This window comes from Amblyomma americanum, chromosome 1 (assembly GCF_052857255.1).
Source record: "Amblyomma americanum isolate KBUSLIRL-KWMA chromosome 1, ASM5285725v1, whole genome shotgun sequence".
Taxonomy (NCBI): domain Eukaryota; kingdom Metazoa; phylum Arthropoda; class Arachnida; order Ixodida; family Ixodidae; genus Amblyomma; species Amblyomma americanum.
Window position 1 is genome coordinate 511,595,408 of NC_135497.1, and position 10,551 is coordinate 511,605,958.

A 10,551-nucleotide genomic window follows, 5' to 3' on the forward strand; every position below is an offset into this window, starting at 1 on the left:
ATAGGGAAGGAAGAAGGAATTTTCCTAACGTCACTATTAACGTCACTAGGACGCGCATGGCAACTGACTCCACTGAGTGGTCCTAACCCAATGACGTGACGTGTGACATCGTAGTTCCTCTCCCTCGTAACTCCGGTAACTGCTGTGATGACCTCCCGACACGCATCATAAACTTCGTCTCGCATAACTATACATTGGTCCGACAACTCGAACACATCTCTTGCCACTTCTCAGATCGCGACGCTTCCTTTGTGACTATCAAGGACTGAGAGAGAATGCTACGAGAGCGAGTATGCTTCAAAAATGAAAAGGGTTGTCTATAACGCTACAGATATGCATGGCCTTCTCAATTGTCTTCAGTACATTACGAAAACACCATATCTCAACAAGTCTCCCCGAATCTCGCATTATACAGTGGTAACAGCCTTGTCAGTTTCGTGCTTTATTATTAGAATGGCCATCAAATATTTATCGCCGTTGCAAGTTTAAAGCTTGGACTCCGCAGAGGAGACGGAAATGAGTTGAGTATTTTTGGTTTTTGAGGAAATTGAAGGCACAGTAACTGTCTCACTCCTCGGTGGACAACTCAAATCGTCATTAGGGAAGGCACAAAGATGCTATCGAATGAAGAAAGGTATAGATAGAGGTGCCTTGGTGGAGGGCCCCGAAATAATTTCGACCATCTGAATACCTTTAACGCGCACCTACATCGCACTTTACACGGGCGCCTTTTGCGCTCCGCCTCCAACGAAACGCGACCGCCGCAGCCGGGTTCGAAACCGGGTATCCCGGCTCAGCGGCGCACCGCGGAAATCACAGCGCCCAATCACAGCGTCCAAACAGTGCCGGTGGGGAAACGATGAGCTCGCGGGTGAGGGGGATTGGGAGATCTTTTGGCTCTCGTTCGACGCCTCGCCGTTGGCACGTGGTCCGTACAGAGCCAGCTCGTTACGATGACCGTTTGATGAAACGCTGTCGTGTACTCCACACAACGCCGTCGCTCGTTCAGAGTGGCGTTGTTACTGTCTTGCGGCTGCACTGAGGCGACTCCCGCAGACCCGATCATAACTGCCTTGAGTGAATTCAGCTCACTAACACAAATCGAAGTACCCGGTTTCGAACCCGATCGCGGCGGCAGCGTTCCGATGGAGGCGAAACGCAAAAGGCGCCCTTGTGCTCTGCGATGTCAGCGCACGTTAAAGAACATCAGGTGGTCGAAACTATTCCGACCTCAACCACAACGGCATCTCTTTCTTCCTTCCTTGCTTCTGTCACTCTCTACATTATCCCTTCCTTTACAGCGCGGTTCAGATGTTAGCCGACATGTGAGACGGATACTGTGCCATTTCCTTTCACCAAGAACCAATTTCCATTTCCCAGCGATATGGGACACCTATGAATGTATAGAATGACTTTCTGCATATATGGGAATTAATCCAATTTGCCATCGCGTCATGCCCTTGCTGCCCAGAGAGAAATCTAGGAGGCACGTGGGACACCTATGAATGTATGGAATGACTTTCTGTAGAGATGGGAATTAATCCACATTGTTATCGCGTCATACCCTTAAGGCGAAGCTGAAGTTTCCCCTCCCATTTTTTTTGTCTTTTTGTAAATCTGTTGAGCGCGGCCAAGATTTTTCTTCTAAATGTCCTTCACTATGCGGTGAACTATCGCAGAGCTCGGTGCGCCATGCCCTCTGCCAGTGCTGGTTTATCAAGGTGCCCTCCAGCAAAGCCCGAAACAGCTTCTGGTCTCTCAACTACAGTGAAAGGTACGCATACGTGTCTCTGCCGCGCGCTGTGTGACGGAACTTCCTCGCAAGTTTATTTCTTTCTAACTGAAATCAGGAAACGGAAATGAACATGCGCAGGGCATGCACTGCTGAGGACAGATAATCAAGGGTTGCTTGGGGGAGTGCAGTGGCTTCTAATTAAAGGAAACATACCAGTGCACAGTATATGGTCCGGTGGACGGATGAAGTTAGGAATTCCGCGTTGCCAAGCTAACAGCTGCTGGCGCAGGAGATCGTTAAATCGAGATATTGAGAGAGCAATTTCTCCTCGAGTAAACGAAGGCAAATTTATAGTAAAAGTAACAAGTACTGAACCGACGATTTCAGTACTACCTTATGTGAAATTTTAGCGCAGCTTGATTTTGCGACATATTCGGGCAAAATACTTTCATGACAGTTACTATGACTAGCATGCCGTTTCTCGCACAAGGCCTCTTATCTACTGCACTGAACGAAACCTCCTTAGTGGTAAATAGCGGCACGGTGCAGCCATTGCCTTGCGGCGTCCTCTCCCGTGTATGCTGCTCCCAGCGAGGACGCGCTGCAAACCTCATACCCGCCCAGACGAAGAGCGATCCTCTAGCCGAAACGTTGGCAAGCCCCCTGAGGCTTTCCCCTCGATTCTAAACTTCGCGATAAATTCTGCACAAATGCATTTTTGAACAGGAACGAGTTTACGAGCGCAATTTTTTCATACATTATACGATATCACTGCAACGATCAATATACCTGGAGATCTCCTGTCATCAGGCTTGATATTTTTTGGTATTAACGTTATTCCTAACATCAAAAGAGTTCCCCATGGTTTCTTTACATCAATTGTAACTGCCTAATGTGAGGAATGAAAACACTGTAAAAAGATTTTGCTACATATCTGAAGAATTGGCCGATTACCTTGAATATGTCTATAGCAGGGCCTTATAGCTTTCCAATATTAAAAATATTTTGTCCAAGAATGTTTGACATGGCTTCTCTCATGGCTTCAAGTAAGAACGCTGAAGGCACACAGGACGAGTTTTTGTCTGGAGCCGGCCACTAGGCGAGTGGCCGGCACATCCAAAGTAGCGCGTGCCCGTTTCCACGGGAAACAGCGTGTCCGCCATTAACGTTCTCCATAGACGCCCCTGTATTTGCTGGTTCAAGGTTCGACGGGAGATTCAAGGTTGACCCAAGTTGCAACTAGCAGTTTAGTGGTAGATCTAACGTTGATTTAAATTGAATCAGCCACGCTAGTGTGCGAAAATTAAGGGGCCCGCAGTCTTAATTGCGCAAGGACTCCGCCTCACTTGGGCAAGGCAGTGCGCCGTTCTCAATGGACCCTCCAGTTTATGCCGCCAGTAATGGAGCGGTTGCTGGGATATCTGCTTGCTACCGCATTCGCCACAGTTTCTTTTGCTGCTGCGCTAGTGGGTTTTCTCATGGTTTCATTTGTGATATGAGTCTGGTCTGTTGTTCTGTGTGTTCCCCGTTGTTACTCCTCGTTTTCTTGTGTATGTCAAATAAACTTCTGGTAACCAGTTCCTGTTGAGCAGGCTGTTTCAGCACATGTGGTAAGTATGACGGCCATCTGTAAAGTCGATTGGGAAGCCATTACGCAAAATTAGCGCGACCTCTTTCAGCCTCCGCCATATCCTTCATCTTCACTTTCCATCTTACGCTTCTGCCTTTCTTTCTTCCACTGCTACCTTTTCTGCATTCTTTGCTGAGCTCATCGCTTTATTGTAGCTGCAGGTTACACCGACGACAACGACAACGAGGCGCAAGCCAGAAACGGACGCCTAAAAGCTGCTCTCTAAAAATATGTTTCAGGATTTTCATGCACACTTCATCGCAACACAAACTCCCGTGGTCGTAGCGTACTCTTTATGGGCTGTCTTCTCTCCATCTGTGCAACTAATTATGAAAGACTGCCTAGCCAGGCTAAGCGGGCAGCTTTTATTCCTACTCTACTCAATTCTAGCACAAAACAAGCCTGAAATCCTTGAGAGGATAGGAAAAGATTCAATTAATCTTTGGATAATCCTTGTCTGCCTTTGCAAGATTCTTAAAAGTACATCGCTGTTAATGGGGCTTTCACTGCACCACGATGAGTGTGGCTCCCTTCAGGAGGCAAAGCCAGCCTTTGAGCGTGCCATGATGTTAGGTCAGTGACGTGTGTAATTGTGTTATCTTTTGACGAAGGTAACGAGGCAACGGGGATTGTTTGCTAGCCACGTTGCGGAGCACTTATGGCACCCCTTTAGCTTTAAATTTTAGTAAGGTAAGAAGAACCCTTTTCCTCACCTTTCTAGACATTTTATTTCTTAAGGGTACCGTAAGGGTTCGGCGATATGCCCGAGACGCAAACCCGGTTTGTCTGGTTACTTTTGTCAAAAACAGTATAACGGTGGCAAGCTCTAGTTCGCTCACGGTAACCGCGGCCAGGAGACTGTGCTTGACTGTGATACAAGCACACAAAAAAAGAGCACATTTACACGTACGTTCGAAGCGGGTTACTTGAGCTACAGGAACGACCGCTCCGCTCAGACAAGCCCGAAACCAAATTCGCCAAATTCCTCCGTGGTACGTAGCGTCCCTCAAGGGTGGCTACCTGTGAGGCTAGAGACTTCGTTGCTATGGTTAGCAGGTGTCAGTGAGGCACCTGGGTTGTCTACTGTCGGACATTGTCGCCGGAGAGAAGCTTCAAGGGGGAGCGCGATGACGCCTGCAGGAGGCGGCTACGAAGCTATAGACTTACACGCAATCTTGGGGAACGTATGTCAAGCGGATAAACGGATGTCATTGTAGCCACAGAAACACCCAGCGAAACACAACGTGTCTCTAATGTAAACGTCCGCGCTTTCGTTTCTATCCGGAATGACATCCGCAAATGAGCGCATTCCCTGAATGGTAGTAGACCGCAGCGCGTTTACGGGTTCCGTCCAAGAAAGCCTCAGACACCGCTTAGCGCTGCAGCGACACTTCCCTGGCCTTTTAACGTCGCTCGTTCCAAGTGCTCCCCTCGGTCTTCGCAAGTGCATATCTGCGCGCTATATAGCTTCAGGAGGAGAGTCTGTCAGACGCGAGAAAGGCACCTTAGATTAAAGGCGCTCGAATCTTTGTTGAGACGCGGTGGCTAAAGTACAACAGGACCGGTCATCTCTTCCCCGGGCTTCTTTGGGTCCGAACTCCTGACAACCTTTTTTTTTCTCCTGCTGGTTTTCTAAATACAGACCTCGCGTGTGGATCATGCCCGAGAAAGAAGAGCAGGGCCAACCACTTGAGACAACAGAGGCATCAACTTCAGCTGGCGACCTGGGGCTGATGCCGTCCTCAGCGAGGACACCGCCGAACTTGGAGCCACCAAGGGACATCAGAATGTCGTCGGTGCCCACGACGGGGGCGTCACAGCTGCCAATGGTCTCATCGCAGAGCCAGGAAGAGTCGAGTACCTCAAACTCGCCTCTGCCGGTACTGCTGCCACGGTCGACGCAGGCAACGCCGAAGTCGTCTCCCTCGAGTTGTAATCCAGTGTCACCGACGCCACAATACAGGGACACCGCCGTCTCGAACTCGGCTCCAGCTCGTGCAGAGCCGGCACCGGTGGGCAGGTGCATCGGCGTCAAAGATACTCCAACGGTCAAATATCCAGGTCCGTTTCCGGTGCAGGTAGGTACTATCGGCACCCTGAAAACCGCTTCACTCTTCCACTGTACGCAAGCCGGAACCACGCGACTCGTTTGCAGAAGCAGACGCACGCGGCAGCCTCGTGGCTTCAGTTCATTCATTTGCATATCATTTCGTACCACATGGTCGAACGTGATGCCCGACTCTTCTTGAAAAACGTGTTCACGTTTCCTCATTCAGCCTGCCCAGTATAAATCGGTATGTGTTCAGAAATTGCTGGCTTTGCAAATGAAGCGCTGCTAGATGGTTGTTTAAGCTCGGAAAACGTGCTTTTATTCTCGGAGTGCTTAAGACAGCCTTGGTCATAGGGCTGAATTTGGTATAATATTCACCCGTAATGGTGGTTCCCGTCTGAACAGCCGGGAAAACTCACGGGTTTCATCCAAGTATGGACCTGTCCTTCATTAAAATTGCCTTCAAAGTTACCTCCTGAATTTCCATCGACAAGGCGCTTTGCACGGCGTCTGTTCACATCTTTTCGAGCTGATTGGTATTACAGTTACTGACTTACCCGGAGCGCCTTGCGAAATTGAATAATGTTCGTGTTTTACTTGTCGGCTGCGAAACTGGGAGCCAGGGAGGAGTTTTCCCTCGAGTGTGACAATGTTGTAGCTTAATTAATCCAAGCCGTCGAAGTCTCGCAACACGCGCGTGGTACGAGAATTCTACGAAATGAAATAGTCAATCAGTAAAAGCGCCCCTATATTGTCTGTGGACATATGCACGCTAACAGTGGTGACAATATAGATTTTAAAGCAAAAGCATTTCTTGTTTCATGAGTGACACGTACAGGACCTGCAATAAGAGCCTGTCGACAAAGCGTGTCATCAGAGGGTGTCCATGCGACCTTCTCTCTTATGCATTATTGGAGTAAGTTTTAGAATAGTTGATGAAATAAATATGTAATTAACATAAATTATTCGTTCGCCATATTTACAAATTAATTTATTCTACGAATAAGTTGAAATAGCCCATCTGTTCAAATTAATCAGTGATTTAATCGAATCGATCAATTAGTCGATTACTAAATTATCGAACAGTTCCAGTCAATAAAGTCAACCGAATTATTGTCTAAAACAATCATTAATTACCTGAATGAATTAACTGGTTCAGTTTGGTAAATACTTGACACATTTATAGTTAAATTAATTGATTTTGTGAATTTAATATTGCATTCGGTAATTTAAAAAACTAATTAGTACTTTGGCGTGCTTACTAGACGCTCTAGTAATGGAATCGATGTCTGGATTTGGTAAATTGAAAATTGGTTTTGAGGCATGGAAATAACGCAGTAATTGTTTCACATATCCCGGTGAACACCCGAACCGCGTCATAAGAGAAGTGGTAAAGGAGAGAGTGAAAGAGGAAAGGAAGAAAGATGCGCCGTAGGGGAGGTCTTTGGAACAATTTCGACCAACTGGGGACATTTAATGTGCACTGACATCGCACAGCCCGCGGGCGCCTTTTTGCGTTTCGCCTCCATCGAAACACGGCTCCCGCGGTCGAGTTCGAACCCGGGTACTCCGGCTCAGCATACGAGCGCTTTAACCACTGAGCCAAGTTAGAGCGAAAACACTACTTAGAAACGACCAACGCATAAAGAAACGCACACCCAGCAACATAATCGGCAGGAGTAAGAGAAATGATTTCGCATTACATCGCCTAGGCAGACTTATGTGCACCCATGGAATTTTAATTAATTATGAAGTTCACAGCATTTATCATACTGTCACTTTGTGACCGCTTCATCGCATCACCTACTTGCTTTTCAAAAAACAGAATTTATGCGCTATTTCTCCTGAATGTTTTTGAAAACCTGTTTCTAAACGCCGGGTGCAAAGAACTTTTCCAGTAGCCCAGTTTCGATGACATAATAGGCCACTGATATTGCGTTATGTTACTCTAACATAACAAGGAGACCACAGCAATAATCATCAACAACCAGGAGCTTATTATTCTTCATCTGCTCCCCACGGCATTGCCCTAACCCGTTCATCATTTTCCCATTATGCTGAGCGCCAGGGGGCCGTTCAGCGGTGGCGTTGAAGCGCGTAGTCGGCAGTAGTCTCTGGCCGCCGCTGGTGGCGCTAAAGCTGTGAATTATAATAAAGTTAGCAAAAGACAATCAGAAGATCATTGGCGCAAAAGCAGACAGCTGACAACGTCGGAAGGGTACTATTAAAAATGTAATTGAAGAAAATGAAAACTATGTAGACCGATTTATAACACCGTTTAAGTAATATAAAGAAAAAGTGAATGAAAAAAGCCAAGCATGGTGGCAACTGCCACCGTGCACTCTGTTTCAAAGGGGATCAACCATGCGTGTACCCATATAGGCCGCCTTTTGTAGCTTCCCCAGTGAGTGTCATCGTCTGTTCACTGCGTGCAGGAACCTGCGCCAAGGCCCAGCAGCGCCCCACCGCGGCTCGGCAGGGCCACGTCTCAACAGACGGCGCTTCCGTTGGTGGTTGGCCGTTCAAGAGAACAGCACCAGCCGCAGGCAGGGCCGCAGCCACAGCCGCAGCTGCAACCGCCGCGGCAGTTTGTGGGATGGCCGCATGGCAACGAGGAAAGTTTCTACGCGCTCAGCGTAGCATCGTTGCAGGACTACGCTCAACAAGAGATGCAGCCATCACACGGACGCCGATGTAAGCACCCGTACAATCCCCCTTTCTGTGGTGGCATGTCTGTGGCAAAACTACGCCTTGAATATTAATTATTCAGGTTGAAGGCTGTGGAAAGCATGTGGCGAGGTGTCATATCGTCGTACCCTATAATGTGGCGCACCAAGATTGTAGCAATACATAGCCCATGGGTATGCAATAAAAAGAACATTAAGGAGTGGATATGTGAGATGAACGCCAGCGCGCGCGAAGTGAAAACGATGAGAAACTCAGTGTCTGCGTGCTTTCGAGCATGCCACTCACCTTAGAGTCACATGGTTATTGAGGCTGTCCAGTCGTACGTATTTGTCAGGAATGAAAAATATTCAAAGGAGCCCTTTATATTGACACTATTACTGTCCCAAAATAAAGCTTATCTCATGGCGCTAGCTATTGAGAGGAAATATGCAGTATGTTGCTCTGTACGTTATTAATGCTAAAACATTAATAAGCTGTATCGGCGAGGTCATGTCATCAAAACACATCCGCATACGTTTTGGCGGTCTCAGAATACGTAGGATGAAATGAATGGTTGTAATCGAAAGAGCATGATGCGAGAATGGCGCAGAAAAATGATGTCGATAGGATGAATAGTTATTAAGAACCAAAAATGTCAAAAACCGTCGAAATAGCGCGGACGTCGATATAGTGAGTGGACGGGAAAACTACCGTGGATGGCAGAATGGTGGGAAAATAGGCAAAGAAATTGTATTAAAGTTCCCTAGCGAACTGAAATGTGTTTCATGAGTGATAATTAAGCGCAAAAGTTTGAGTGATATAGAGTGATTAGTTAAGTGTTAGAAGCAAATTGCGTTAGGCTGGACGGTGATATAGGAGGCGGACGGGAAAGCTGATCTGGCGCCAAATTTGAAAACGAATATGTGATTGGAGTAAAAGCAGATGTAAATATAATAAATGTGATTAATCAACAAGAGTAAAAAGGAAGACAATGGGTAATATAATTGCAGTCGATAATAGTAGCCAATAAGGACGTTTAATTGATAGCCAGAATTTGAAAATAACTCCTTAACTAATAAGTTCATTAATGCTAATACGGATGTATCGACTAAGGATTTGTACCTTGCTCTAAACTGGCCGCGAGAAACAGGTGGACCGTTCGTGTTTCGCAACATGTCCTTTAATCTGCGTAATCGTCCGATTACTGTAGTAGTTGATTTTTGAGTGCCGTGGAAACGTCAATGCTTTAATTCGCGTTCTCCCACTACGGTCGCCGCACTGATCTCTAGAGTATTGGTAGAAAACTAATATGCAATTTTTACTACGCTAGTAAAATATAAACCATTTCGAGGCTCTAAACTTGGCTCGTTATCACAACCTTTTTCGCATCGAAAAAGTTTTGTGGCTGTTTTGCTTTTTACAGGTATACTTTGCGTTGACCCCGCAATGTCTATATCTTCACTATTCATCGCCCTTCCTCACCCCAGGGCAAGGTGAAAATTACAACCTCCACTGGGACCTACACGCCACGGACGGGAATGTACTTTCCGAACACAACTTTTATTCGGGTCGTCCCTACGGCACTCAACCTGCGCCAAGACCGCAAACCATAATTCACTCGGCGCGGCATAGACCAGAATTGCGATGGACACCGAGGGATGCCAGCTTCGTACAACTGTTGCCTCAAAGAGAACCGCCGCTGTGTCGGCAGGAACCTCTGTCACGACGGGGGAGACCGACTTCACAACAGGAACTGTCGTCACAACAGGATCGACAGTCACTACTGCAGGAGGAACTGCTGTCAGAGCACGAACAGCCAGTGCTGCGCAGGTGCCGCCCGCAACAGCAGGGAGTACCACGGGTAGAGTTGGACGTGACTCGCCTGAATGGCAGGCCGTACGTAGTGCAGAATGCGAGGCGCTCCGCGGACGACCCTCGCGCGGTCATCATCGAGTGCTATGCAGCACTGGAGCGGCCGACTTAGGGTCACCAGAGGACAGCGCCGACTGCAGCCAGCGAGTCCACCCGTGTAACCGCATTCTTGACGCTGTTTGCAAGTCGCTTGAGAGCAGGACCTTGTTCCTGCCGTCGTTCAGAGCCTGGATATAGACAATGGGGTCGAGCGTAACTTCTCTCCGGGCTTTAAACACCATTTCCGGTTCAAAATTCTCGCTTGTGGTGCCACAGTTGGTCAACTTGTTTCTCTACGTGTTCTAAGCATTTTTGAAGTCATTGCTGTCAGTTTTTCAAACGGTTTGTTTCCGCAACACGTATTATACGCTGTGTTCTGGGTGCTGTTTTGGTTTTTCCTTCTTGCTATGTGTTGCCTGTTGTTTTTTGAAAAAATGTCGCGCTATACCGAAATCACTTACTAAAGGAAAAAATTGTGGATGTCCACTTGTCTGCTGATGTGCAGTGAAGGGAAAGCACTTCTCTTACTGTTGCCCGCTATGGTGGTGTGTTTTTGTT

General features: G+C 47.4%; 1 protein-coding gene across 1 annotated transcript in view; it reads left to right on the forward strand.

The window, feature by feature from the left end:
- LOC144128370 (uncharacterized) overlaps window positions 1–10,066 on the forward strand; it is a 36,679-nt gene extending 26,613 nt beyond the window's left edge. The window contains exons 10-13 of the mRNA XM_077661735.1: window positions 1,680–1,774; window positions 5,008–5,443; window positions 7,851–8,153; window positions 9,833–10,066. Coding sequence (XP_077517861.1) covers window positions 1,680–1,774; window positions 5,008–5,443; window positions 7,851–8,153; window positions 9,833–10,066 — 1,068 coding nt within the window. The remainder of the gene's footprint in view (window positions 1–1,679; window positions 1,775–5,007; window positions 5,444–7,850; window positions 8,154–9,832) is intronic.
- Window positions 10,067–10,551: the final 485 nt, after the last annotated feature.